Here is a 27,905-nt window from a genome sequence, read left to right as displayed (position 1 = left end):
GTAGCCATGCGGGTTTAGTTAAAGAAGGGCGAAAATGGTTTGATTCAATGTGTGTTGGAACTATGCTATGACCCCAGACGAAAATCATTATGCACGTGTTGAAATATTGAAAAAGCAAAACAGTAACAGCCCAGCCCAGCTAACCATGGGCTGGGCAGCACCTCGTCCGGGCCAGCGAGAATAGTTTACGAGTCAGCAAAATCTATTAAGATCGATTGTTTTTTTTATTAAAATGATTTTATTTTATTTAAAAAAACTAATGTTTACTCAGTAAAGTTTGACTAAATCAAATAAATCACTCAAAAAAATCTGATCAGATCATACAACCCCAATCAGGTTTGATCATGATTTTTTGAAGTAGATCAAGCAGATATAACTGCCATTCGTCCCATAGCAAGTAGCAACCTTATCAAAGTAAGATAATAAAAATAAAACACGGCAATCGTGCTCCCTCACACATGCCAGCTGGCAAAAAAGCCTTCCAAAATCAGGCAATTAGCCAACTGCCACCCAAGAAACTAAAGTTCTCATAAATTAATTAAAACAGAGACTGCAAAAGGCCTTCTTCAGAGCTGGGCATCATAGCCCCCACCACCACCCGTCATCAAGAAAAGCCAGGAAGGAAAAAAAAAGGAAACACAAAACAAAATTCAGATATAGCAGCCCGCCGCCGCTTCACAAACAACCACTCCTCCTCCTTGCAAAATGCAACAAATCAAACTCTAACCCTAAAATTAGCAACAAAATTATTATCCTCCGACACTAAACCCTAACATTTATCCAATTATACAAGCATTATCAACAGGTCTGTTAGTCTGCTTCTTCTTTGAAACCCTATAATGACGACAAGAGGGACTAGATCAGAGAAAGTGAAGAGGATTTTCCAACAATTTGATGTCAATCGTGATGGAGGTCTCAGCAGAGATGAAATGGCAGCTTTGGTGGTGGCTGTGAACCCTAGAGTTAAATTTAGTGACGAGCAAATCAATGCGATTCTTGACGAAGTTTTCCGCACGTACGGAGAGTTTATTGATGGCGACAAAGGGTTAACCTATGATGGTTTATTGCGTACCTATGATGATGGAGCTGGTGACGTGGACCGTGATTTTGATGCGCTTGAATTGGAATTGAATGATGATAATAAAGGGAGCACGATCGAGGCGGAGGCGTCGTCGTCGTCAATTGTGGATGAGAGGGTTATAGAGTCGCAGAAGAAGCAGAGGACTGCTGCGTGGGCGGTTTCGCCTAATCACGGGATTGTTTTTGATGATACGTGGAAAATTGTTGATGATTTGGAGATTTTGATTAAGAGATTGAAAGCGAAGCAAGCTAAAGATGGGAAATTTAAAGCTGATAATTTTGATGCGTTTTCTGATGCTGGGTGGTCAAGGGAATTGGGGCCATCTTCGGAGATCTCGGAAAAGAGGGTGTTTTGGGAAGAGTCTGGGAATGATTACGCGGCTTTCGTGAGAGAATTGGGGGCTTTGAGGAGCAGAGCTGACGGGGCGAGATCGAGAGAAGAGGCATTTGATGGGCATATGGCAATTGGGAGGGTTTTGTACGATCATCAGTTGTTTAAGGAGGCGCTGGTTAGTTTTAAGAGAGCTTGTGAGTTGCAGCCTGTGGATGTTAGGCCACACTTTAGAGCTGGGAATTGTTTATATGTGCTTGGAAGGTATAAAGAGGCTAAAGAGGAGTTTTTGTTGGCGTTGGAGGCAGCAGAGGCAGGTGGGAATCAATGGGGTTATTTGCTTCCCCAGATTTATGTGAATCTCGGGATTGCGCTGGAAGGTGAAGGTATGGTTTTAAGTGCTTGTGAGTATTATAGAGAAGCTGCTATTCTCTGCCCAACCCATTTTAGAGCTTTGAAACTTTTAGGTAGTGCTCTGTTTGGGGTAGGGGAATATAAGGCTGCTGTTAAGGCCTTAGAAGAGGCTATCTTTATGAAACCAGATTATGCTGATGCTCATTGTGATTTAGCTTCTGCTTTACATGCCATGGGTGAGGATGAGAAGGCAATAGAGGTGTTTCAAAAGGCAATTGATTTGAAACCTGGCCATGTGGATGCTTTGTATAATTTAGGTGGGCTGTACATGGATCTGGGTAGGTTTCAAAGAGCTTCCGAGATGTATACTAGGGTTTTAGCTGTCTGGCCAAACCACTGGCGGGCACAACTTAATAAGGCTGTCTCGTTGTTGGGGGCTGGGGAGACTGAGGAAGCTAAGAAAGCTTTGAAGGAAGCATTGAAATTGACAAATAGGGTTGAATTGCATGATGCAATATCTCATTTGAAGCAGATACAGAAGAAGAAAGTGAAGGGTAATGAAGGTGCCAATGGGGAGGGAGTGTTTGTCATTGTGGAACCTTCAAAATTTAAGACGGTGAATGGCAAAACTACATTGAGGCAGGACTTAGCTATTGCTCTTCAAATCAGGGTGTTTCAGAGGATTACCAGGTTAAGTCGATGTGATGTGGAACTTTTGAAGAAGGAAATGAGTGAAAATGATGTACCAATGTCTTATTCTGGTGGTGGTGTTCCTGAGAAATCAATACGCAAACCTAACTTAGAGGAAATTCTGCGGCGGTTGCTTAATTTCCTGAAGCCTGAAACCTTCCAGGGGGCTGTCAAGGTAATAAACGAGAAGATCCTCTCTGTTTTGGACGATACAGGCTCAGGCAGGGTGGATTTAGGTATGATCTATGCCGTTCTTGCTCCCATTTGCAGTGGCACTCCTGATAAGCGAAAAAGGGTTGCTTTTGATGCACTTTTATGGCGTCCTGTGAATGAAGGTGGTTCACAGATTAAAAGGGCTGATGCTGTTCATTACATCAATTTACTGAGGGCTATTTATATTCCTTCTCATGGGGTTAGTGAAATGCTAGAGCTTCATGGAGAAGAAGATTCTTCAATGGTGTCTTTCAAGGAGTTTCTTGTGATGTTCGATGATCCTGATTGGGGCTTTGGTATTATGTCAACTCTGGTGAAGCTCGAATCTGGGGACAGGAACCGCCATGGAAATTGTGTTTGCTCAGTTTGCCGCTACCCAATTATTGGGTCCCGCTTCAAGGAGATAAAATCTCATTTTAGTCTATGTAGCCAGTGTTACAGCGAGGGGAAGGTGTCTCCTGCATTTAAGCAGGATGATTACAAATTCAAAGAGTATGGAAGTGAGGCTGAAGCGATGAAAGATAAGTGCACATGTCTCCCTTTGCAATCTCGTAATGATCGGTAACTCTTCCATTCCAAGTTCTTTTGTGGATATCCCCTCGTGCTATTCTAATTGTTCAGTGTGAATTATTTATCTCATCAATGTGTTCTGTGGGCATCATCTTGTATAATAAATGGTCTCAACCAGCACCTGTATCTTTGATCCCCGTTTCCCAGTAGGTGTGCTAGAATTTCTCCTTTTTTTGTTCCACTATTCGAATGTTTGAAATGATGTATATTATCCTTTCTAATTTCTGATACATTTATTAGTTCTTTTAAAGCCGATTCTTCCTTTATGTGGTGTGTGAGTCAGTGCTGTGGGTGTCTTTATGGATCCTTTGTGGTTTTCTTCTGTAGCTGATCCTGTCGGATTTTGAGTTTTAACGTTGCTTCCTTGAGTTTGGATTTCAACAAATTCATTAAATGTAGAAATGAGTTTCTTGTTCTTGCATATTCGTGACAGGCGTTTATGAGGCTGCTTCATTCTTTTTTGTTTGTTAGCTGACTTGTTGGTTGTTTATCTGAAAAAATAAGTACCAAATTTTAAGAACTAAATTCTGTACGAGACAGAAGATTAACCGAAGAAGTAATGATTTTCTTCGAGTCTAATGAGCGATCTCTCAATACTCAAAAAGAAAAAATTGCATCAAAAGGCAAGAGCTTCGAGCAATGAATGAACTTCCAAAGCTTCTTTTTCAACGACTTAGCCTGTTTGGTATCATGGTTGAATTGGCAAAATGTAAGCTGAGTAAAAAAAAAAAAATGGGTGTCTGATAACTTTTTTAAAACCATGGTATTTAAAATTTAAAATCTTGGTTTTTATCGAGCTGTAATTTGATGCTTTTTCGAAACATTTTGATCTTGTCTGTTTAAGCTGACCTGTTATGTTTTTTTAATTTTTTTTTTCAAATTAAATTATATATTAATATTAAAAATAAATTTAAAATAATAATAATAATACGGCTCTTTTGAAAACGCGGTTTCTAGCTGACTTTTTTAACATCCACAGATGAGTTAGGTTTCACGTGGGACAGCTATTTCATGTTGAAGATTATCAGCTCAATTCAATAATTTAATACATTGCATGAAATTTTGGGATATAATTTAATTTTTTTTTTATTATATCATTTTAAGTGAATGTTTTTTAAGTTTAAAATTTGCATAAATTTCAATATTTTATATTTAATTTTATCGATTAGAACATGAAAATTGTAATTACAACTTATAACTATTTAATCATCATAACTTTAATATTATATTAAATAACAAATTTAACTCAATAGTTTAAATGCAAACCGTCTACAATTCTTGCCCGTATGAAAGACATGTCTTGCAAAGACAAAAGATTGTTAAACAGTTTCCACTAACTAACCGTGGTTTCTTAGCCACGGGGCCCATTTCACAGCTAATTCCAAATTTAAGGGTAAATTATTGACTTTTTAAGTTGATGGGGGAAGGGCTAAAATGATTATATTTATTAAGTTGTTCCAGCAAATGATGATAAATCAGCAATTTCCTTCCATTTTTTATTGCATGTGTTGGTAATATAGTGTTTTATAAAATTATTTTTAATTAAAATAATGATTTTTTAGAATTTTTTAATATTAATATATTTAAAATATTTAAGAAATATTAATTTACTATGAAATAGATGAAAAAGTATTTTGAAAATAAAAGTTTTCACAAAGTCAAAGAGGAAGACTTGGGTTCTTTGATTAGAGTGATTGGAGTTTATGCATGCAATTATGGATACAGTTAGACACACATCAAGATAATTTTTTCACAAAGCCAACAACGTGGTCATCATCATTAACACCCCTCCTGCCATCTTTACCAAGAAGTATCAGTATATCTTAAAATTTGTTAGCAAATTAATCTACCTTTTGGGTAATTTTGAGCTATCTCGTACAGAGACAGATTTATTTATTTTTAAAAAAAGTTAAAAGCAAGTGATTCACACTGTTTAACTATAAATTTTATGAGAAAATACATCCAAATATAGTTGGCCTTGGATGGAATGAAGTTTATACAAGGTGTCGAATCACTATTTTATTCATATTTTTTTAGCATTGTGAATTAATCATGTTTTTAAAAATTAAAAAAATATTTTAAAATTAATTATTTTTTAATATTTCTATTTCATTTACTAATGTTAAAAAATATTCTTTTAAAAAAAAAATTATTTTCTTTACCGTACTCTCATACATCAAGATTCTACATGGCTTTCCACGTTTCCTGTATTCTTGATTTTGGACACACCGAACTATGAGTTTGTTATATCATCCATTAGGAGTGGACGGAGGAAGAGTTTTATTTGGGTGTTTCAAGACACCTTAATCTCCAATTCCGCTCAAATTAGGGTACCATATGCATATTAGTTGCGACTAGAGGTGCCATAAAAAACAAATAAGGCCATCATCAAAGCTGAAATACAGGTTAGAAAGGTAAATTTATGAAGCACACGACGACCTTAAATGGAAGGTCGGTTGTGCATATTTCATGCATGATAGTGATGGTTTTGATGACATTGATGCCCATGGTAGCAACAGAATCATCATCGGCATGGCCTCCAGCTCAAGTATCATCGTCGGCCTCCCTTTTCTCCCATCCATTCGACGATCATCAGGAGGAAGGAGTTGAACAACACACCGAGATTCATCCACCAGATGTGGTAGAAGACTACAGCATCTGGGATCCTGCACCTAGATCTGGTGGCGGCGATTATGCTCCCATTCCCCACGCAGAGTAGCAATGCTGTGCTTCTTGTTTAAATTCTCTTTCAGGAAGCTAAAGAATTCTGGCTTTGCTTCTTTTGATGATCATGCTATAATTTGATAATAAATATACTTCAAATAATTTAAATAAGTGGAGCAAATGGATGAATGGCTACAGTATCTGTTTAGCTTAGATACAGCCATCCCGTCTGGTTTTTCTGGCTGTACACTGGCTCTTGCCTCTACATTTCTCTTTTCAACTCACTTTCAGGTCTGGCAGTTGTACGTTCCATTCAAGATAAATCATCCATGGATTTCACATTGCTACTCTGCTGAGATGCCTTCCAAGGCAGATTACCATACAATACAGACATCTTTGTTCTAAACCCACCTAGCACAATTAAATTATGGCATGATATATGATATTAATGACAGAGAAAACATGTGATTAATTTATACATGTTTTCCAACAAAACGGTAGCCATGGCTTTGTAAGTCATCGTAAGTCCATCTAAAAGTGTCTTCCAAAAACCTTGACAATTTTACCCAAGGTATGACATTGAAAATAAACTTCATAACAAAAACACATCAAAAAAATGTTCCATGGGGAACTGAGGATGAAGTATACAGAACCTTTTCTTGTTAAAAATGCTCCCCTTAGAAAACCAAGCATACAGCACCTTCTCAAGTTACAAATGTTCCCCCTTGATGGTTTTCAAACAATGCCGATATCATCCTACAAGATCCTGTTGTCTTGAGCAATGATCTAATGGCAAATTACCTGTTGGGTCAGAGGGAACAAAAACCACATTAGCATCAAGTAACTCAACATTTCCATATCAGAGAAATGAAAAGATTAGGACTGATATGCAATCTCACATCAGAGTTTAGCCTGTACTTCATATACCATCACAAATAAATATGATTACTGTAACCATTATCATCATATATGTAAGTACTGGAAGCATTTCAATTGATAGAAGCAAAATCAATAATCAGTATACTTACACAAGATGAATGGAAGATGGGCCTGCTACAGCAGCAGCTTTCTGAGCACGCTGTGCTTCACACCGGTAGAGCCCCTTTATCTCCTTTTTCACGCGTCGAGCTTCACGCTTTTCCTCCTTTACAGCAGCCTGCTTGCACAATCTCAATGTCATAATCAAAGTTCAAAACATAGGCAGTTGCACATGAACCAAAGTATAATTTTTAAAAGTGCCAAACATGTTTTTTGGATAAGCAAATTGTTTCTTTAGGTGTTATCCTGTGGGTCTATGCATTGCATGTCAAAGAAAGAGACACAAAGGAAATGCTGAAAGGAACAACAAATATAAACCTTTCGTTCTTTCTTCTCGTCCTTTGTCTCCTGGCCCTGTTGCTTCCTCTTTTGCTGCTCCACTTGTAAGCTAGGCGCACCCTTGACCTTTTCTGCAGCAGGTTTTCTGCGAGGCAAAAAGTCTACAGGAAGCTTTTCTTTTCCTCCAAGGGCAATAACATGACTGGAAGCGTTTAAAGCCCCAATAACAGCTTTGGACAACATCTTCTTTCTAGCAGTTTCTGGAGCTCCAATTTTAACAGGGTGGTTATCAAGATTTGAATATGTTGAGACAATAGTCTCACAATCCCACTTTTCTGACTCATCACTACTTTCCTCTTCAATAATAACCTCTTTATCTTCATCCTCATTTTCATACTTCTTCCCATATTCTCTACAGCGGCGAATGACAGCAGCTGCCGACTCTAAGAGTTCTTTGTCTTTTGGTCTATCATTTCCATGCAATAAATCTGCAGGAACCTCATATTTTTCATCAAGTTCCAGGTCATCGACTGCATGATCATTAAGGGCATGTTTAAGCTTGCCTGCTAGAAATTCATCTTCTTCAGCTATGTAACCATCATATTCATCACCTTCACCATCAGTGCCATATTCTTGACTTTCAAGCTGAAATGTGCAAAATAGAGATTTCTTATGAGACAAAGGAATCTTATAAATGTGATGAATTATTCAGTACTCTAGGTGCATGCACGCCATCCGGACATACTTGCAATTTAGCTATGGACCACAAATAAATGTGCAAGAAGCTTCACCTACACCAGGGGTGCCTAAATACTTGCTCAAGGCATAGATAACTGACTAGATGAAATGGTCACAAAAATTTAACTAAAATAGCACCATGTCTAGATTCAATGCCTCCGATCAAATCTATGTGATTAATATGGTCATGCCAATCTCAAAAGAATGATATCCCAAATGATATTTAAAAAATAACAGGTCAAACAATTACGATTTGATGTCTCTCTGGCATTGCACACATATAGCATAAAACAGAATATAATTTTATGAACTATGTGCTTGAAAATTAGATTTAAAAAAGATCGAGTCAAGATAAAAATGAAAAACATAATTAGAAATAAACTACTCGGCAAGAAGAGTCTCACCAAATCAAATTGTTCATCCAAAGGACGACGAACTCGCTGCTTTTCATCTCCGAAATCACCTCTTACCTCCACTGGAGCATTGATTGCTTTCTCTACCCCACTGCGATCCACTACATTTTCTCGACCATAGTTAACATATTCATTGATCCCTTCATTAATCACCTTCGATCCCTCAACCAAATCACCAGCATCCAAATCATCCTCTCCCTCAGGAAGATTCGCACGAACAACAAAATCCTCCTCCAAGTCCTCAACATCGGAACCAAACCGCGACAAATCACTGTCATCCAGCAATGCCGCTACTTCAGGATCAACAGCTTTCTGAACCCTAACGCCAACACTCTTCGAAGCTACATGGTAAATCGACTTATCATTCCTATCCTCACTTTTCAATTCCGACACTTTTAGTCTCGATGCATCATAAGCCTAACACAAACCACAAAAATCACAAGCATTATCATTTTCACCACAGTAACACGGAACAGTAAAATTAACGAGTTAATAAAAACAAAACCTTGACTAACCTTAACATCATGAGGAAGCTGATTAAGCTTGGCTTTAGGATTTTGAAAAAAACCCGAGCCATTAACGGTACTTTTAATCTCTCTCAAGTGAAGTAAATAATTATAACCATCATCGGGAAACCCTAATTCCAAAATCTCTCTCCTAACATCCTCTGGGAAAGGCTCCGAGGATGACTCACCAAAAAAAACCCCTCCAAAGTTATCGGAATTACCAAAGCTACCATTGCCTCCATCCTCCATATCATCCGGCGCGTCGGCGAAAATTGAATTAGGATCGTCATCGAAGTGGCTGTTGCTGGAGATTTTGTTGCCGGGCAAGAGGCTTTCTACTGTGTAGGGATTGTTATCGACTCGCACGAAAACTCGGTCAGTGCCGTCGAAATTGGGATCGGAGGAATCGCGTGCGAATAATTGGAAAGTTGCGGCTTTTTTCTTGTCGATGAATTTCTTCTTCCCCATTTTTTTAGAAGAGTTTGATTGAAGAGCCAAGGCTAAACTGATTTGTGCAAAGCCCTAAAGTATCGTGTGAAGTGCCTTAAACCCTAGATGATGCTGGGGTTTATCCTCTGTAGTCGGGTGTATCAACTTTCAATTGGACTGTGATATTTGTCTCGGGAAACGACGTAGTTTCTCCGAAAACGTTGGGCAGAATACTTTGTGAAAAATATTGATATATGATGTCGTTTGATTGAGGAGCGAGGTGAAGCATGGATAACCTAATCCCAGAATCGACTTCAGGCAAAACTCGGTTACATATCAGCCCGATTAATTTAGTTAATTTAGTTTTTTTAAAAAAAAATTAATATGATATTTTTTTTAAAAATCAATCAATTTTAATAGGATAAAAAACCATCTCAAATTTTTAATTGAATTACATGCTCCTTTTTTATATATATAAAACTTATCTTCATCGTATCTTTAATCAATATTTTAAGGTAGCGTTTGTTTACGCTGCTGCGGCAGCGTTTTGAGTAAACCGTATATTTAAGTTGTTTGATAAAGAAAAAAACAGGATTTACTGTGCATGGACCCCATTGTTTTCTGCGTTTACAACGCAGGGGGAGAAGAAGCAGCTTGGAGCTGCTTTTTTAGCAAACTGTATTACAACACAGTAACCAGAGGCGCGCAACTGAACTTCCTTCCAGTAACCAGAGGCGCGCGCTTTTTCTTCTTCTTCCAGTAACCAGAGGCGCGCGTTTTTTCTTCTTCTTCTGCACTTCCATGTCTCCATTGTTCACGTGAACAGTGGAGACATTGAAGTGCAGAAGAAGAAAGAGGAGAATGAGGGGCGGGGGAAAACAGGGAAAGAGTCCACCTCCAGCACCAAGCAGACATTGTGAGAGGAGAATGAGCAGAACAGAGGAATAGAAAAGTGCTCAACTTGCATCTTCCTCCCGCTTTGCTTTTATCACCATTACACTGTTCAAGTGAATTTTAATTCACTTGAATAGTGTAGCAACACGCGTGAATTTAGTACACGCGTGTTGCTTTCCCCAGCCGGGTCACTTGTTAAATATTATTCAATGACACTACATTAACTAGTGTTAAAAACATAGCATTTGCAGAATTTGATCGCAATCCTAATTTTGTTTCTGATTATATTTTACCTGATGTTGTTGCGCTCTTAAGAAATTTGTGAAAACTGCAGTCCTTGTCGGATGTATTTCATACGTTATGGAATTGTAGATAGTTTAATGGAACAATAAAAAATATTTAAGTATTATTTATTTCATGATGTAATAGCAATAGTTAATTTATAATATTTAAATTAAAAACCATAAATATTAATATATATATTTTATAACCTCAATTTCAAAAGCATTTTTAACAAACATATTAAATTACTTTTTGTTCAACCTCAATTTCAACCACAGTTTTAACCAAACATATATTTTTCCAAACCAACCTCAACTAAAAGTACTTTTTATAAAAACAACTTTTTTCAAACCACAACCACAGCAGCTACCACAATACCAAACACACTCTAAATTTAGATAAATTATAACAATCCTGATTTTCTACATTTTTTTATTATATATTAAAAAAATTAATGTAAATTTTTTTTGTCATAGTATATTTATCAGAATACATACAAACCTTATCGATCTTTCCAGTCACCACTTTAACACTTATCAATTATTTTTTACAATACCATACCAAGTATACTTTTCATTTCAAGATATTCCATCCTAATACATGTACCCAACTTGTTTAATCAATACATAATTAATCCTTTCATGTCAGGAAAATATTGGAATAAAACCAAATTGAATAAAACCAAATTGACTTTAAAAATTATAGACATGTTGTTCAGGAAGAACAATTTATGTCTAGAGTGTTCGTTTTTGATCTCCATCATTCAAACTTCAAATAATATCTGGACAAACAATTTATCAAAATTACATTTTCATCCAACAGTTGACGAAGAAGAAGATGTTCGATGACCATGATTGTACATAAATTTATTTTATCCATAAATGCTCCAAATGTCATATCTCTTACATAGAGCCTGGTATTGCAAATCCCTCTAGCTGAAATGTAGCATACATAACAAAGAGCAACATACCCAAAGGGCAGCCCAATCTAACAGTGTATAATGGAGATATAACTGTCAAAGTATCTGCTCTTAATATGTTTTCTCTCAAATACCAACTCAATCTCACTTAGAGCTCTCAATTATGGTTGATTTCCTTAAATTTTTGGAAGAAGATGAAGGCTTTACAAGCTATTTTTGTGGCTTCTGAGTTTGCAGCTGTAACAATATTTTAAAAGAAGGATTTTTTTTGCTCTAATAACCAATTTACCCCTCAAATTATATATATGCCCCTTTTTATCCCATCCGAGTTTATTGGTATTTTTGTAAAGCTTTATTGGATTCTGATTGACCTGAAAATTTAACCCAATATACAAAAAAATAAAAAATAATATATATATATATATATTTGGTTAAAAAGATAAAAATATAAATATAAAATAAATATATTTTCAATGATAATTTCAAAGTAAATTTTTATATTTTTAAAACATGAAGTACATTGAGATATATCTTATTTATCTTTATTATATTAATTTTTATTTATTATAATCTAGTAATTAAACGATATTTAACTGTTATAAAAATGGAGAAAAAGTTCATAAATTACTATATAGCTTGTATTATATAAAAACAATATATTAAAATACATGAAAATTGAAAAAAAGGCACGTATATGCAATTTTTTTACACGTAATCGTTATTCTAAAAACAAAAGTCACCATTAAACTTTGATAAAAGATTTGCTATAGAGTGAGTTTGACCATGATAGTGTTCATAATTGTAATTTAAAACAAAACAAGTTTTTTTAAAATATTTTTAATTATAATTTTAAAAAATAATTTTAAAAAAATACTCATAATTAAAATTATTATAAGATAAATTTTTATATATAAATTAATATTTTTAAATATTTTATATAAATAAAAAATATATTATTTTAATTTCTATAAAATAAAAATTTAAAATATAATTATATACAAGTTTTTTTGAAATCACATGTTAGTTGAGTATAAAAAACAAAAGCTATATAACTAATCAAACAATGTTTTCTATATCGATGAGAAAAAAAACATAAAATTACCATGACATATCAGTTGAACGCATACGCCGACTGAAGTTGACGTGTCCATTTCCATTCATGGTTAAAGTTTCAAACACGCCGTAACCGGCCCTACAAGATTCTTTCCCCTCCTCCAGCAACTATTTACAAAATTCGTTTCATTACATTAGCAAACGATATTTTGTGAGTGCCAAACATCTATCCCCTCTGCTTCAACCTCCACAAGGTTGGTATATGCTTTTCTCAAATTTTTTTCCCAATTTGATATACAAAATCAAGATCCGGTTCGATTGCATTTTTTTATTAGCTATTTTTTAACGGATTTTAGGGTTTTATCTTTGTTTTTAATGATCAAGTTATGGATTCAGAGAACCAGGTTGGATTTCTTGAATTCCTTGCTCATTCATGTTTATTTTTTCGTCAAAAACGCATTAATTGCTCAGATTCAAATCTCGAAGTCTGTTTCTGCCTGTTGCTTCATCGTGAGAAAATCTTTGATTTAGCTACAGATAACCTATTTTATGTTCTTAGATTGTTTCTCTCGTTCTCTTCTATTTATTCAACCTTTTCTTTTTGTTTTCGTCATACTAGATTAATTGCTGCAGAAAGGGTTTGTGAAAAAAAATAATCCTGGTTTGAATATTTACGAAATAGGAGGTAAATTATACATGTGGGTGATTTGTTGCATGGTTGGGGTTTTGTGTGTCAAGTTAATGCAATGCTCATAGTGTTCACAAATTGAAAGTGTGAACTGACCGAACAATTCTTTCCCTGAAGAGGTACATAAATCTTCGTCCAGAGTATGTTTCGGTTGAAGAAATGTTTCTTTAAGTTTACATGGTATGCTTTGGATGTATTGAATTTTTAGTTTGGGTGGTGGTTGTTGGACGAGGATTTTGTTGTAGTGTTGGGAAATTGGTGTTTCTGTTTGAAGGTTAAAATAGGAGCATGAGGTGAATGAATGCAGATAATTTTGGGTGTGATCAATGTTCACAGGGAAGCTGCAGTAGCTGTGGAAGTTTGGTGGTGGGCTTGTGAAACTGTGGTGGTTGACGTGATTAGTAAAAGGTTGAGAAATGAGTTCACGTAGCAGGAGCAGTAGCAGAAGTCAGGGTATGGGTCGGAGCCGTAGCAGGAGTAGGAGTCCCCGAGATCGCAGATTTCGATCTCAGCGTAATTCCTATCGTGATGGTCCTTATAGGAGAGAGACACACCGTGAACGTGACCGTGATCGTGGTTTCAGGTTATTGGTTTTTCATAACTTCTTTCTTTTCTCTTTCTTTAGATTGTTTGCCGTTTACATGCATTGGGAGGATGGTTTTGAACTTATTGCATCTAAGCAGCAGATTTAGTAGTGTGTGTCTAGATGCTAAAGGAGCACCTTGTGACACTTTGTCCTGTAAGCTTTTTGAAGGCTTTCATTGTGCTCTATGGTCGAGTGCTGGAAACTCCTTTCTTTTTCCGCCCTTGTTGGCTGTGGTTGTTAATGCAATATACCTTTTAATGCCAATGAAGCATCTAGTTTCTTAAGGTTCTGAAAGTTGTTAATATACTCCTTCATGACATCCTCACATTACTGCTGTTTAAGATTTTTACTGTCTTATCAAGGGAGTTTTTGGCTTAATTTTTTTTTGTTATTTCTACCTTCTATCTTTCATGCAATTGGTAAACAAAACAATCAAGTTTACTTCTGCTCAATGTTGGTGTCAATTTTTGGTTCTTAAGGATCTTCTATCATTTTGAAAAAAAAAATCAGAGTCAAGAAGGAACTGACAGTTACAATCAGTTTCCTGTTTTATCATTTTTGGATAAAGTTTTTACACTATTGCAACTTCGACAAAAAATTTCCTTTTGCATTCTTTCTTCTATTGCAGTTGGATACTGCATTCTGTTTTAAGAGTTGAGTTTCATTGATATTTGGTTTGAACACTAAAAAAAAACAGATAAAAACACCCATCACCGAGTCTAATTCCTGGTGGGCATTTTCTGCAATGGTATAAAATGTAAGAACCATTGTTTGTTTAAATTAAATCTTGTGAAACAATAACTATAATGGATGTGAATGACAGTGATGGGTGTTTTTTGAGGTTAGTTAGATGCATGAGCTTTAGGTTTAGGTAATTTTATTTTCTAATTTTTGCTGGTTGTCTTCAGCCAAACCAATTTGTGCCATAATTGCAAGCGGGCTGGTCATTTTGCAAGAGAATGCCCCAATGCTGCTGTTTGTAACAACTGTGGTCTTCCTGGGTAATAATTCTTCCTGCCTTCAATTTTCTGCGCTTTCTGATCCCGTGTTCTTATACATTGGATAAGCATTTCAGCTCTGCATCTTTAATTTTTTTTTTCAGGCATGTTGCTTCTGAGTGCACCACACAACTGCAGTGCTGGAACTGTCGGGAACCTGGGCATGTAGCAAGCAACTGTCCGAATGAGGGCATCTGCCACGCATGTGGCAGGTCTGGACATCGTGCCAAAGATTGCCCAAATCCTGAGCCTTCACCTGGAGATGTGAGGTTGTGCAACAATTGCTACAAGCCAGGGCATTTTGCTGCTGACTGCACAAATGATAAAGCATGTAAGAACTGCAGGAAAACTGGCCACATGGCACGTGACTGTCAGAATGAGCCTGTCTGCAACTTGTGCAACATTTCTGGGCATGTGGCAAGGCAATGCACAAGGGGAAATAGTTTTCCAGACAGAGGAGGCTGGGGTCGTAATAGCAGTTATCGGGATGTGATTTGCCGTACATGCAATCAGGTGGGCCACATGAGCAGGGATTGTATAGGTCCCATGATTATCTGCCACAATTGCGGGGGGAGGGGCCACAGGGCAATCGAGTGCCCATCAGGGAGAATAGCCTTCCGAAGGTACTGATACTTCATAAATCGATCCGTGTTTGATTTTGAGAGGCAAGGAGCTAAAACATTTGACAGTGATGAGTTGTATGGTTTCTCACATGCAATCTACATAATTTGAACTACAGGAAGATGGTTTCACTTTGTAGCAAATTTTATGAGAGGATTGCTTCTATTCTATTTGAATCGTCCTTTTCACAGTCTGAAAACAGCAGAATTGTTATGCTATATTCCACAATGCATTCCTTATTTTTTCTGCTCTTGCTTTGATCTGGAGGATAAAAGTCTATGGTAACAAAAATGGCATGTTAATGCAAGCTCTCCATCTAAAAAAACATTATCTTGTAGTGTAAATCAATTTAAAAGGCAGATTATAACTTCAAAACAAATACTCATAAATCTGACTCGGAATTTGCTCTGTGTTTTTTTTATCCATATCTTGTAGGAACCAGAGTGTTTATTTTCTTTCAGAAAAGTAGGTGTTAAACCGCATCAATGCATGGGCCTTTTCTGTTCTAGCTTTCAATAGCAACGGAGAAGGTACTTTTATGTCTCTACTTATTATTGCCTTGTTTTTTCAGTCATCATCGTCATCATTAATTTGAACAGTAGCTCAATCTGTTTTCAGTATTTGAGCATGCATGATCAATTTAAAAATCTTCTTCACCGGTATATGAAATTTAACAACCCAATATGAAATAAATTAACTAGTGGGTGCTTGCAAGAAAACTTGAGCCTGAATCCTAACATTCAATTCATTAAAAAAATATTTTCCACCTAGAATAGAAGCATATGATGGTACCAACACACTGAAATCAATCAATTTGTATACCTTCGCAAGGAACCTTATACACAAGTAAATTCAAGCTACCTCCACCACCAGTTCTCTATGGACTGCAACTTCATTCACACACTTCAATTCTCAAACGTTATTGTCAAGCAATAGACAGAAGCACGGTGCATGCTAATTAAAGCACTATTGGGTATCGTGAGACAAGTTAGCTCTGTTGGTTTGGTCTAATCAAGCAATCAGTCTCCATTTTTTTGTAAAAAAAATAATCAAATGATTAGAATTTCTTATAGTCATCTTCACTCTTTGTTTACTTGAGTTTACACCCAATCAAAGACCAAGAACATGCACGCTATGTACAGCTATATATCTTAACGACTACAGTAACGCATGCCATCGTAGTGGACAAGGGTGGGCGCGTTTGCTGCATGCAGAGTGCAGGGTTTTAGTTTATCTTATTCCTTGCGAACTAGGTGGGGACAAAAGTGAGCCGTAAGGCACGGTCTTTTTCTTCTTTGGACCAACAGAACTAGCTTTGATTGTTTGGAGGTGGATTTGCTTCACTTAATTAGTTAGAGATCTGAATCAAGTGGGGTCCAAAATCTAGCTGTCAAACTGTCAAAGGAGTGCTATATAAACCTATGGAGCGATGGCATGAAAATGCAAAATAATTGCAAATCAATTTGAAAGAAGGCACTAAAAAAATTAAAGATGGAGATACGGACGAGAAGGAGAAGCTTATTTGTTCTCTTGTTTCTAGCAATGGTAGCTGTTGAGTTGAGAGGTGACGAGGGAACGAACAGCATTGCTGATGATCAGACCAAAGTCAATGTCACTTTTTTAGATCCTACCAAGCTACAAGGAAGTCAAAACAAAACTTCTAATACTGAAGCTGTTGTCAACGACAACAAAAACAGGTATGGTGGACACTATAGAGGAGGAGGAGGAGGAGGTGGTGGTGGGGGAGGAGGTGGGGGAGGGGGAGGCGGTGGAGGTGGCGGGGGCAGTTTTGGATGGGGATGGGGTGGGGGAGGTGGTGGTGGTGGTGGGGTGGGGTGGGGGTGGGGGAGGAGGTGGGAGTGGATGGGGATGGGGAGGAGGAGGCGGTGGTTGGTATAAATGGGGGTGTGGTGGGAAAGGGAAAGGAGGGGGAGGAGGCAGTAGAGGCGTTAACAACCACCGGATGCATAGGAAGAGAGTTTTCAGTAACGAGGACTACAAGCTCGGAGAGTTTGCACAATGCACGGGAAAAGGAAGGTGTAAAGGCATGAGGTTAGATTGCCCTCTTCATTGTGGAGGCCCTTGCTTCTACGACTGCCAACACATGTGCAAGGCTCATTGTCGACGTCCTTGATGATTGATGAAAGAGTACCTTTCTTTTTGGTGTTTGTCAGATTAGGTAGGTTGATTTGTGCCCTCAATAAGTAAACTAAGTGGTGTGTGCTAAGAGTTTTTGGCATTTGGATGTTTCTACTTGTCTTCTTTATATTGACTTGATGCTGTTTTTGATGCGGGGATGGAAAACCTGATGACTCTGTCTCACCATATGTTGCATGCATGCATGCATGCTGCTTGGCATATGGATGATGAAACTCTTGGATATGGCTTGCCATTCATCGAAGATACATGGCTTCAAGATTCTAATGAGTGTTTTGATTCATTTTGCTAATGTGAAATGGACGCAGAATGATCTTCTGAATTCTGATGGACATGATTTTTCTTTTTTCACTCTCATTTCCTTTTCCAGATTAGTTTCTTTACTTGGACCGGCACTGAGCCTTTCTACAGGCCATCCTTTGGGCACATTAGTCATAAGTTACCACATATGACTTTGATGCTGGATCTTGTCTACTTCCTCTGGGTGGCTTGAGAGTTGGCCCAAATCTGGGATCTGCTCTCATCAAGTTCGCTTATGGATTTTAACTGGGCCTGTAACTCGTTGTCAAGGGAATCGGCCTAATTTAAAAGAAAGCACCGTGTGCCGTAAAGAGATGCAGACAAATACATATCGGAGATAAGACAATAGGAACTTGAATGCGAGTCCGTGGTAGACCGACCGACCGACCGACCGACCGACAGTCACTTTGGACATTAGTATGTGACCAAAAACATGGCCGCCCCCAGCCTAGCTAGCCTAATGGAACAAGATTAGGATAGAGAAACAAAGTCTTATGGAGGATCGCTGAAGTCGAATTAATCTACTCCAATTTTTGTTGTATATTAGACCACTAGCTGTTGCAGGGATAGGATTCAGGAAGAGCATGCCCCCCCCCCCCCCCCCCCCCCCCCATCTTTTGTGACGCTGAGAAAGTAAATAAAGCAGTGTCTACTTCTTTGACTGCGAAAGACAACACTCTCGTTAACCCCTCCGAAGGATTAAAAAGAGAAAAACCCTCGAAGCCATTCTTATCATTTTTACTTGTGTGAAATTGCGTTTCTCTGTCCATCCAAGCATTATTCTAATAGAGGTGAATTTAGCAAGTGTTCTTTACAAAGAGCAATTTAGGGCTTCCGGCCGAGAATTAAAACAATTAATGAATTGCTATTATTTTTAAAGCCGGTATGCAGTGCTCTTGCGGTGGTGAAAACTGCGTTTCATACAAAATAAACCATCGAAAAATGTTGTTTTTCAGACGAAACGCAGTTCGCACTGTCTAGTCCTGTTTGTTTAGCATTGTGGTGTTTTTGAAGTTTTTTTATTTTTTTTTAGTTTAAAATTATTTTTTTATACTTGGATCATATGTTGATGTAAATATAAATTTTTAGAAATAAAATATATTATTTTGATATATTAAAAATACTTAAAAAACAACTTCTACGTACCATACTCACAAATAAATACTAAAATTTTAGTTTAATATTTGGATACAAAGTGTTTTTCTAAAAAAATTTTTTTGATTAAAAATATATTTAAATAATTATATATATATATATATATATATTATTTTTATCATCAATATATTAAAATCATAAAAATCATTAATAAAACATTTTCTACAAGCAAAAATAAATTTTCAAATGTACCGGAACATAATTTCAAAAAAAAAAAAAAAAAAAAAAGCCTTCACATAAAGCCTTATTCTCCACCGTTATCATATGAGCTGGGTGACCCCGAAGCATGACGAGGCTGACGTCACTGACCCTAGACTACTTGTACCCTCACCTGCCATTCTAAAATTGAGGATCCTGGAATTGAGGATCCTGGCCTTTTCACGTTGGTGTTCTTTCATAAACTACATTTTCACTCCTATAAACTCGAAGACTTTCCACTTCAGTCCCTATAGTTTAGGTCTCTGTAGTACCCACCCCGATGTTTCTAAGAAATTATGATGTGGCCCCTAGTCGTTAAATGACTTAATGGTGAGCCCATTTTTTCTAACATTGAATTTCAAAAAAAAATTCCACCGAAATTAAAAGGTTCCCTTGCTTTGGATTTCGTTTGATGATTAATGGTCAAGGACCATATGGGAGATATTTGAAGACACCAGGGTTGATATTAGGAAATTTTAAACTATAGAAACCAAATTGGAATATTGATAAATTTGAAGGGGCTCTTTAATTTGATATCATTGTCGTTTTTTCGAAATTGGACAGTAAAGTTTCCCATCTAGCAACTTCTATCACATATTCTTGCTACGGTGGATTTATTCTAGCTTATATTCCGTTTGCAAAGGCTGGCTTAGTTAGTGCTTAGTTGGTGATCTTTGTCATTACTTCTTTTTTTGTTTTTAAATATTTTTTAAGAGTATTTTTTGTTTTAAAAAAATATTAAATTGATTTTTTTTTAGTATTTTTTTACGGTTGATATGTACTGATGTTAAAAATAAATAAAATTTTAAAAAAATTATTTTAATATATTTTCAATTCAAAAACTATTTTGAAAAATACCATACCAAAGTGTGGATTTAAAAAATATGTTTTACTTGATAAAATATTGAAATAAAAAAAATATTTTTGTTTGTTTTGACATGCTAATGTTTAAAATAAAAAAATATTATTTTAATATATTTTTAAATAAAAAATATTTTTAAAAAACATAATCCACCACACTTAAAAAAAAAAAAAAAAACACTTAAATTATTCTCTACAGATTCTATGGTCACACGGAGACTTCTTTGATTTTGTTGGCTACAATCTTTTCTTCTATTTTTTTTAAGAAATGGGCTGAATATGTTCATTCAGGATGGGATTTGATCATGATAATTTCTAGCACCTAACCAAATTTGACTTTGATTCAAATTTCAAAACACGATGCAAGCCATGGGATCAGATTACTCAAGAAGAAGAGAATGCTTGTTTCACCACGTACCACCACAATCACCACCACCACCACCTTGCGACCACCACCACCACCACCTTGTCGTGAAAAGACTTAACCGAAAGTGTGATGTTTAAGTGAATATCCCTGAGGGAATCCAAATAAACAAAATTCCTAATTGTAAATGAAATTGTGCATTAGAGGACAAGATCAGACCACTTTTACTACTATTCGTCATCGTCTTCCTTATCCGATCACTATCATCTTCATTTATCATCATCGTACCATATTTATCCTCTCCTTGTTCTATCCAAGTTCCCTTCTACAGTGCCCACCAGTGTCAAATCTAGAAATGAAGACTTCTCTTTTGGGTGTTTTTTCAAACTAAAACAGTCGATTTTTTTTTAAAAGGTGGCACAAACGAAACTTTTTTTAAAAAATAACACATCTTAATAAATAATGCTATTGAGATCAGCATTTTTTGAGAAAAAAATAAATAAAGAATAAATAAATTAATAAAAAAATTTCCAGTCTTAATTCGTAAAAACCATTTAATCTGCTTGCGTTTAGATTATCTCCTCCCATCATCAAATTCTAATTCTATCTGTAGACGAGCGTTCTTAGATTAAAAAAAAAATGCTATTTTTTTATTCTTTTTTTTTTAAATCTTTTGTCGCTTTAACTACTAACTTAATTTTCAATTTTTTTTTCAAAGTTGCTAGCTTTTTTTTGAAAAATAATTATCTTCCTTAAACTGTCACTTCTCTGATTTGTTTAAGACAAAGGACAAATTTGTCGTTTCATTCATCTTTGATATTTTCAGGACATGATTCCATGCACGCAAGATTGAACAACGGTAAGGGATTGTGGTATAAGATATTTTTTAAGATTTATTTTTTAATTTTTGATATTAGTATATTAAAAATATTCATTTAATTTCTTTTTGAAGCGAATAACACTAACACTTTGAACACAGGATGTGTAAAACACCCTCTCAGTCATTTTTCATTCTAAAGAAAAAAGATCTAAAAATCTCATTCACATTTGCAGAAGATGGCTGTACCTTGTCAAGTACAAAGGACAAACAAAACCCATAAATCAGTTTGGAATAGACAACGCAGAGAGAAGCTGGTGATATACAAGAAGACTAACTCATACCCAAACACTAAAAAGAAACTTGACTGGAAGCCATGCGATCAAAACTACAAAGCATAAGGCCTTGATCTTGGTAATTAAAAGAGATTATGAAAATTTGGCCCTACCACAAGGGCCTAGATCTCTTGGAGCCAATATTTGATGGAGGGCTTATCTGTGGAACAGTGAAGGCATCATCTGTTAACCTTCTGTTAGCTTTCATGTTTGTGCTCTCTTTTGTCTCCTTGAATCCACTCTGCCCTACCAATTGTGGATAGTAATATTGTTGAGATGTGCATAGAGGAGGAGTTGGTGCTTGGGGGACCCAAAGCCCCAAACTTTCTGACGAGAAAGAACTCATATTGCGTTCAAGATCATGAGTGTCCATATACGGCAAGAGACCATCATCAATCTACAAATCACATAAATTTCTCAAATTTCAAGCAAGATATCAAAGTAATCAATTTTCCCCCTTTCGGTAATAAAGCTGAAAACTGTAATAATTAGTAGATCATCGACCAAGAAGGAAAGAATCAAATGCAAACCTTACTGAAACCAAATGGAGTGGTGGAAGAGGAATCAAGAAATTCTTCAACATGCCAGCCAGGAAGAGTCTCCATCAAGTACTCTGATATAGTACTACTTGTTGTCGAACCAAACCCTTCACTTGTTACCAAATTATCCCCGTCCTTGTTTATTACTGTGTTTGCTGACAAGGTACTGGGAACTGCAGGTGGATTGGAATTCACTGGAGCAACAGACACAGGTTTCTTGATTAATTGTTGCTGCTGCTGTTTTTGAGACTTGGAGTCAGGAACAAGATCGCCACTACTGGTAACGGAGGAAGAGGAAGACATATAAACAGCAGATGTAGCAGAGAGCTTGACTCCTGTGAGAAGAAACCTATTATGCTTCTGGGTATGCTCGTTTGCTGTGTGTATTGGACCGTCACAATCTCTGCATAAAATCGCCCTGTCTTGTTGACAGAACAAGAAAGCCCGTTTGTCCTAAGAAAAGTAGACAAGAAATCAATTAACCCCAGAAAGATTTATCAAGAAATGAATAATCAAAGAGCCAAATCGGGAAAAAAACCTGGCAGATATCACAGATGGGGAAGTTTTTTGAGGAAGGATGGAGAAGGGAAAAACGCTGATGCTTTGAAGCAAGCTTGTTGGCATGATGGACACGGTGGTCACAAGTGTCACAAAGGGCTGCCTCGTCAGCGGTGCAAAACACCGAGGCCTCTTCTTTGCTACAAACGTCACACTGGATCTTCATCGAGTATTATCTCTCTCTATGTTCAGATCAAGCCAGTTATAATCTGCTCCTACAGGGAGAGGAGAGAGAAGGTAAGGAGAAAAAATAAGAAGAGAAACGGTGGGGTGGGCTAAAATTTGGAAGGGAAGGGAGAGAGATGATAAATATAATATTAGCACCACATGAGTGGATGAATAGGTGAGATCAAATCAGTAATCAGGAACGCAAGCACAGACAGTGAAGGTTCCGAGGATCCGTGCTTTCTTGGCTAAAAATCATGCTCGGCACTCCACTTTGTAATTTGTATATTTATTGGCAAATTAAATTTAAAATATTCGGTTAAATCTTTCCTTATTTTTTTTATTCATTTAAAGGGAATTCATTGGGCTCAAACTAATAGGTTTTTCCGATTTTATTTAAGCCTAAAACCTTAAAAAAAAATTGATAAAATATTTTTGCATATTTTAATTAAATAGAGGGGTTTTTTTAGAACAAAACAAAGGAATTGGTTCCACCAGATTTAGCATGGTGGCCAAAATTAATATTTTTTTTATGTTTTTAGACTATTTTGATTAGTTGATGTTAAAAATAAATTTTGAAAAAATAAAAAAATAATATTATTATTTTAATATATTTATAAGTAAAAAGTACTTTAAAAAAATTGTTACACTTTAAAATACTCTCTAAAAATCATTTGAAAAAATTACAAATAAAAAAATTATACATAATACACTTTTTAGCTTGTTTGACGGTGGTAGATAATGTTTTTTAAATTATTTTTTATTTAAAATATATTAAAATAATTTTTTTTTAATTTTTAATATTAGTACATTCAAATAATAGAAAATACTAAATAAAATATTAATTTAATTTTTTTAAAAAAATAAAAAATAAAAATTTTAAAAAACAGACCGAAACAACAAACGGTGTCATATTGTCATAACAGAGAGACATGTGGGTATATTATGAGTTGCTAGGGTTTAAGTTTTTCTACGTTTTTAATCCTCTGGGCTCTGTGAAAATCTGCAGCCAAGGATTGTATTTTAGTACCTGTCATTTCTATCTGAATTATACAAGGTACTGTAATACAAGGCCCATGCACAGTAGCAACTGGGTCATGAGATCCCATGTTTAAGAATAGCACAGTAGCAACTGGGTCATGAGATCCCATGTTAGCACCACTCTTAAGCATCTAGTTGATCTAGTAGTACAAGTGATAAAAGCTTGAAATTAAAAAATTTATATTTTTTATTATTTTAAATTTGAATTTTATGGTTGTTAATTATTAATTTTAGAGTTTGTAAAATTAGTTGAGATATATAAAATTAGTTGAGGTGTATGTAAATTAGTTTGAAAAATCATATTAAAAAAAATAAAAAAATAAAAGGAACACTCTGCCTAGCTGTTTTTTTTTTTTGTTTAGCTGCGGAATCAAATCCTCAAGTCGTCTTTTCCCTCTGAGGGACGGTGACTGCCCATGTTGTCCTTGTCAGAATTTTGTACATGTTAAGGAAAAAAACGCATCGAGGAGTTTTGATGATATAGAGATGTTGAGTTACTAACAAACATTGCCTTAACTTACACCAAGTTGGACTGCCAAATTTGGCTAGAACAATACTAGATGGTCATGCTTTACAACGAATTTTTTTTTTTTTTTTTTTTGGTATATGAAGGCTATGATTAGTCTTATATAAGCCATTAATAAACCCTAATTAGGTTAAAAGGTATTAATTAATAAGGTTTGTTTTCTCATTTGAGTTCAAATCTTTAAACTATATCATTCAATAAATCTTATTTTCCTAAATCTACCAATTTAAGGTTGATGTCTTGATGATGATCTTTTGCCGAGAGGGCATGATCTAGAGATATCTTTTATTGTTTTAAAAATTACTGAAGTTATTGATTCTGAAACAATAAATAAAACCATGTAAATTAATAGCAAACATAAATTAAAATATATTATTTAATATGGTAATTTTAAGAAATTTTATGGTGTTGTTGAAGTGATTACTGATATCATAATAGTTACTTTCTTAGTTTTACAAATTTATTTTTGATAACTTTACTTAATTTAAGAAAAAACCTTAAATACAATTTGATTAAGAAAATAAATGATTATGAACAATTTTCCATTTCAGATCTTCAGAAATATAAAACAAAATATATCGTGGAAAAGAGGTTTTTTTTATTGTTACCACTAAGATAACATCAATATCCTTCTCATCCAGCTTTGCAATAAAAAAAAAAAAAAAAAACTACTACCAATCACACACAGTTGATCAACGTGCAGCAAGGCTAAATGATGTCAATTGTCAACTTCAGGTTCAATCATTGTTAAATATTTTCTCATACGAGAAATATCTCCGATCAAGTCAACCTGACCCATCTAGGAAAGATCAAATATCTTCCACTCCACCCCCAGTCGAGGGCTATATAGGGGACCTCTGATCCCTTTGTTGTAATTGGGGAGCGCGGGATGCCTTTAAAGGCAGGCGTGCATTATGAACTCTAGCAATTCTTTGGTGCTAAAATAAGTGTCTCTACTGTTTTTCTAGAGCTGTGGTCTCTGTAATATGTATATTTGCCTCGAAATGTAGAGGAGGTGTCAGCTCATGGCCATCCACTCCCGTTGCTTTCTTCCCCTGTTATATTTTGTGGCTTATACCTCTAGAGCAGTTTACGATACACTATATATATATAACCTGTTAAAGAATTATTTTAATTAAGAGATTAAATTGTTAAGTGAGTTCTCAGGATATAATTTATATTATTCTCTAATATATTTTCTTAAATAAAAGCTCTTTGAACTTGAAATTTACACAAACTCACGTTACCTTGTGTTTAATTTTTATTAAATAAATAAGAATAGTAAAATTTGAACTCGTGATCATTTAGTTATCAAAGCTCCGATACTATATTAAAAAATCAATTCAACCAAAAAACTTAAACTGCTATGTAGGATTTTGAGATATAACTTATATTATTCTCTAATAAATTCTAAATTGATATATAGTGAGAAAAAAATTCATTGTTTCTTTAATGTATTTGGGCTTGGTTTTTTTAATTAGCGATTAGATCAGCACTTAATTTTTTAGCCTATAGTACCTCAAACACTTCATATAATTGAGATGGCACATATATAAAAGAGGGAGGATCAATCAACGACCTCCCACGTCCTCCTTTAACGGGAAGGATTTAGCAGTTGGGTGGGAGTCGACGTGATGTATGATCAGTAGTTAAATAGGAAAAACCAGTCCAGCCTTCAACGCTTTCAAGAGCATTAGCTCTTTTGATCAGCTTTCTTGTATAGAACAAGTTTTTTCAATATTAATTTTCATGAAGTAATTTGTATCAAATAACTATCTCAATTTAAAAACTTAAGCTTTTAGAATGAGGTTCTAAGATATGATTTATATTATTCTCTAACACACCCCCTTAAATAAAAACTTTTTGGACTTGAAACTTACACATGTCCAGATTACCGTGTGCTTAATTTTTATTAAATAAATAGGGATGATGAGATTCGAGCTCATGATCGCTTAATCATCAAGGCTCTGATACCATGTCAAAGAACTATCTTAATCTAAAAGCTTAAGTTTTTAGGTGAGGTTTCAAGATATAATTTATATTATTCTCTAACAATTTAATTGAAAGTTTTTATTTTCCTTGAGAATCTCTTTTATAATTAATCTCCCTTTAATTTGAACCTTTAAATAATAACAACCCAAGTAGCAAACCCATTCTTACTCTCAATAAACCTCTTAAACTAAGTAGCAATAGTTCTAAATAAAATTAAGATTTATTTACCTTATTATTTGCTCTAATTTGTTATATTAAGAAGATCTCAACCTATCACTTGACAGGTGACACTTTTTACTAGATTCACAATCTAATTAAAGTGACAAAGATATGATAACTCTAGATTAAGAATTAACACTATGCTGGGCTCACTCCAACACAAGAAGGACAAGCAACACGTTTTCTGTCAAAAAAAAATATGATGATCAAGCTAATGATGCTACACTCTCTCCATCTCTCTCTAAGAAAGTTGAAATGTAACATAAGATGGGCAAAAAGAGTTGTCGGCATCACTGTGCAGTGATAAGACGCGAATATTTTAATCATGTTTGGATCCTAATTCGTTCATCTGGACGGTATTATGGACTCGAATCTGTACCCTAGGCCCTGGGACAAGGACAGATAAATGTATGCTTAGATGTTACCTATAATATATACTTAAAAGTGTAGCAGGACTTTATGAGATTTTTTTTGAAAGAATTTACTACTAAATAATAGTCTCAACTCATAATAATAAGAGTCTAGCTTTTATAAATATATATACTTTTTTAATATTGATTTTGCTAGCGGATTTATGAAATAACGATGCAAATTAAAGTTTTTTTTAGAAAATAAATGCAATTTTTCTCTTTTTTTTTTAAATTCTTATTTTCATATACTATGTTACTATGATTGTCTAGTTTTTTTTTTCAATTTGAAAAGAATAAATTTCCCATTTTATTACTCATGTTTAGTACGTAATACTAGGGTTAATTAATAGCTTTATGATGGATAAAATCATGCATTTTGAAAATCTTTTCGATATTTTTTTATCTTTGAATATTTTAATTTATAACAAAATTCGCTTTGGCTTATGTAAAATAAAGATAAGAGAGAGGATGTGTCATAACAAAGCAAGAGTTGATATATAACAGAAATTAATTAAAGCAATAATCATGTTTAATCAACGAGTCATATCATCACACCGTGATAATATATAATAATCTCAAAGTTATTTCATGTTCGAAATGATTGACAAATATATATAAAATAATAGCAACACTAGACAGCTTGAAGTCACTAACACATTTATTTAATGTTAGTTGGCATGGTGGTATATATAATATTGAGGGATTCATGTATATGAAAAGTACTTAACATCCAACAGTCACCGACTAATAATGTCTACTGTTTATCTTGTTTTCTACTTCATTGAAACTGCCCGCCAATGGTTATCATGTATCAATTCAGAAACTTGGAAGTATATCGTTGAAATATGGTCCCCATCATTGAAAGCTCAATCCCGTGACATGCATTTACTATCAAGTTTGTACATCGATGGAGGGAGGGAGG

General features: G+C 35.2%; 5 protein-coding genes across 7 annotated transcripts; 3 read left to right on the top strand and 2 right to left on the bottom strand.

Annotated features, from left to right (window-relative positions):
- The first annotated feature begins 523 nt into the window (after window positions 1–523).
- LOC7477650 (uncharacterized TPR repeat-containing protein At1g05150) lies at window positions 524–3,488 on the top strand. Its single transcript, XM_002307660.4, has one exon. It carries the CDS (start codon window positions 840–842, stop codon window positions 3,231–3,233), a length of 2,394 nt encoding a protein of 797 aa, XP_002307696.2. The 5' UTR covers window positions 524–839; the 3' UTR covers window positions 3,234–3,488.
- A 2,863-nt stretch (window positions 3,489–6,351) lies between these two features.
- On the bottom strand, window positions 6,352–9,446 carry LOC7493941 (uncharacterized). Its single transcript, XM_024602256.2, has 5 exons — window positions 8,886–9,446; window positions 8,362–8,787; window positions 7,259–7,864; window positions 6,931–7,058; window positions 6,352–6,703 (listed from the first exon to the last, which is right to left on the bottom strand). Exons 1-5 carry the CDS (start codon window positions 9,342–9,344, stop codon window positions 6,700–6,702), a joined length of 1,623 nt encoding a protein of 540 aa, XP_024458024.1. The 5' UTR covers window positions 9,345–9,446; the 3' UTR covers window positions 6,352–6,699.
- Window positions 9,447–12,539: 3,093 nt separating this feature from the next.
- LOC7477649 (uncharacterized) lies at window positions 12,540–15,593 on the top strand. 3 transcript variants are annotated; one of them, XM_002307659.4, is made up of 4 exons: window positions 12,540–12,707; window positions 13,478–13,724; window positions 14,636–14,728; window positions 14,830–15,593. In XM_002307659.4, exons 2-4 carry the CDS (start codon window positions 13,558–13,560, stop codon window positions 15,353–15,355), a joined length of 786 nt encoding a protein of 261 aa, XP_002307695.2. In that variant the 5' UTR covers window positions 12,540–12,707; window positions 13,478–13,557; the 3' UTR covers window positions 15,356–15,593. The 3 variants fall into 3 exon arrangements, with proteins under 3 accessions (XP_002307695.2, XP_024458041.1, XP_024458042.1); XM_024602273.2 differs by having other exon boundaries at window positions 12,542–12,707; window positions 13,073–13,724; XM_024602274.2 differs by having other exon boundaries at window positions 12,547–12,707; window positions 13,259–13,724.
- Window positions 15,594–16,003: 410 nt separating this feature from the next.
- Window positions 16,004–17,854, top strand: LOC127905372 (glycine-rich cell wall structural protein). Its single transcript, XM_052453252.1, has 3 exons — window positions 16,004–17,159; window positions 17,224–17,294; window positions 17,340–17,854. The coding sequence occupies exons 1-3, from the start codon at window positions 16,838–16,840 to the stop codon at window positions 17,478–17,480; spliced, it is 534 nt and encodes a 177-aa protein (XP_052309212.1). The 5' UTR covers window positions 16,004–16,837; the 3' UTR covers window positions 17,481–17,854.
- A 3,510-nt stretch (window positions 17,855–21,364) lies between these two features.
- Window positions 21,365–23,037, bottom strand: LOC7477648 (B-box zinc finger protein 21). Its single transcript, XM_006383666.3, has 3 exons — window positions 22,611–23,037; window positions 22,064–22,525; window positions 21,365–21,930 (listed from the first exon to the last, which is right to left on the bottom strand). Exons 1-3 carry the CDS (start codon window positions 22,794–22,796, stop codon window positions 21,643–21,645), a joined length of 936 nt encoding a protein of 311 aa, XP_006383728.1. The 5' UTR covers window positions 22,797–23,037; the 3' UTR covers window positions 21,365–21,642.
- Between the last annotated feature and the right edge of the window lie 4,868 nt (window positions 23,038–27,905).

Source organism: Populus trichocarpa, chromosome 5, assembly GCF_000002775.5.
Source record: "Populus trichocarpa isolate Nisqually-1 chromosome 5, P.trichocarpa_v4.1, whole genome shotgun sequence".
Taxonomy (NCBI): domain Eukaryota; kingdom Viridiplantae; phylum Streptophyta; class Magnoliopsida; order Malpighiales; family Salicaceae; genus Populus; species Populus trichocarpa.
The sequence above is the reverse complement of the archived record's forward strand: the minus strand, read 5'-3'. Positions and strand labels throughout refer to the sequence as shown.

What these genes read in the sequence shown, in the direction of transcription:
- LOC7477650 (XM_002307660.4), top strand. Translation starts at nt 840, where the DNA reads ATGACGACAAGAGGGACTAGATCAGAGAAAGTGAAGAGGATTTTCCAA.
- LOC7493941 (XM_024602256.2), bottom strand. Translation starts at nt 9,344, where the DNA reads ATGGGGAAGAAGAAATTCATCGACAAGAAAAAAGCCGCAACTTTCCAA. An exon ending in AGCTTCCTCATGATGTTAAG is followed by an intron (nt 8,788 to 8,885) that starts GTTAGTCAAGGT and finishes GGTTTGTGTTAG; the next exon opens with GCTTATGATGCATCGAGACT. An exon ending in TGGATGAACAATTTGATTTG is followed by an intron (nt 7,865 to 8,361) that starts GTGAGACTCTTC and finishes TGCACATTTCAG; the next exon opens with CTTGAAAGTCAAGAATATGG.
- LOC7477649 (XM_002307659.4), top strand. Translation starts at nt 13,558, where the DNA reads ATGAGTTCACGTAGCAGGAGCAGTAGCAGAAGTCAGGGTATGGGTCGG. An exon ending in GACCGTGATCGTGGTTTCAG is followed by an intron (nt 13,725 to 14,635) that starts GTTATTGGTTTT and finishes GGTTGTCTTCAG; the next exon opens with CCAAACCAATTTGTGCCATA. An exon ending in AACAACTGTGGTCTTCCTGG is followed by an intron (nt 14,729 to 14,829) that starts GTAATAATTCTT and finishes TTTTTTTTTCAG; the next exon opens with GCATGTTGCTTCTGAGTGCA.
- LOC127905372 (XM_052453252.1), top strand. Translation starts at nt 16,838, where the DNA reads ATGGAGATACGGACGAGAAGGAGAAGCTTATTTGTTCTCTTGTTTCTA. An exon ending in ATGGGGATGGGGTGGGGGAG is followed by an intron (nt 17,160 to 17,223) that starts GTGGTGGTGGTG and finishes GGGGATGGGGAG; the next exon opens with GAGGAGGCGGTGGTTGGTAT. An exon ending in GGGGAGGAGGCAGTAGAGGC is followed by an intron (nt 17,295 to 17,339) that starts GTTAACAACCAC and finishes TTCAGTAACGAG; the next exon opens with GACTACAAGCTCGGAGAGTT.
- LOC7477648 (XM_006383666.3), bottom strand. Translation starts at nt 22,796, where the DNA reads ATGAAGATCCAGTGTGACGTTTGTAGCAAAGAAGAGGCCTCGGTGTTT. An exon ending in CCATCTGTGATATCTGCCAG is followed by an intron (nt 22,526 to 22,610) that starts GTTTTTTTCCCG and finishes TACTTTTCTTAG; the next exon opens with GACAAACGGGCTTTCTTGTT. An exon ending in CTCCATTTGGTTTCAGTAAG is followed by an intron (nt 21,931 to 22,063) that starts GTTTGCATTTGA and finishes TGTGATTTGTAG; the next exon opens with ATTGATGATGGTCTCTTGCC.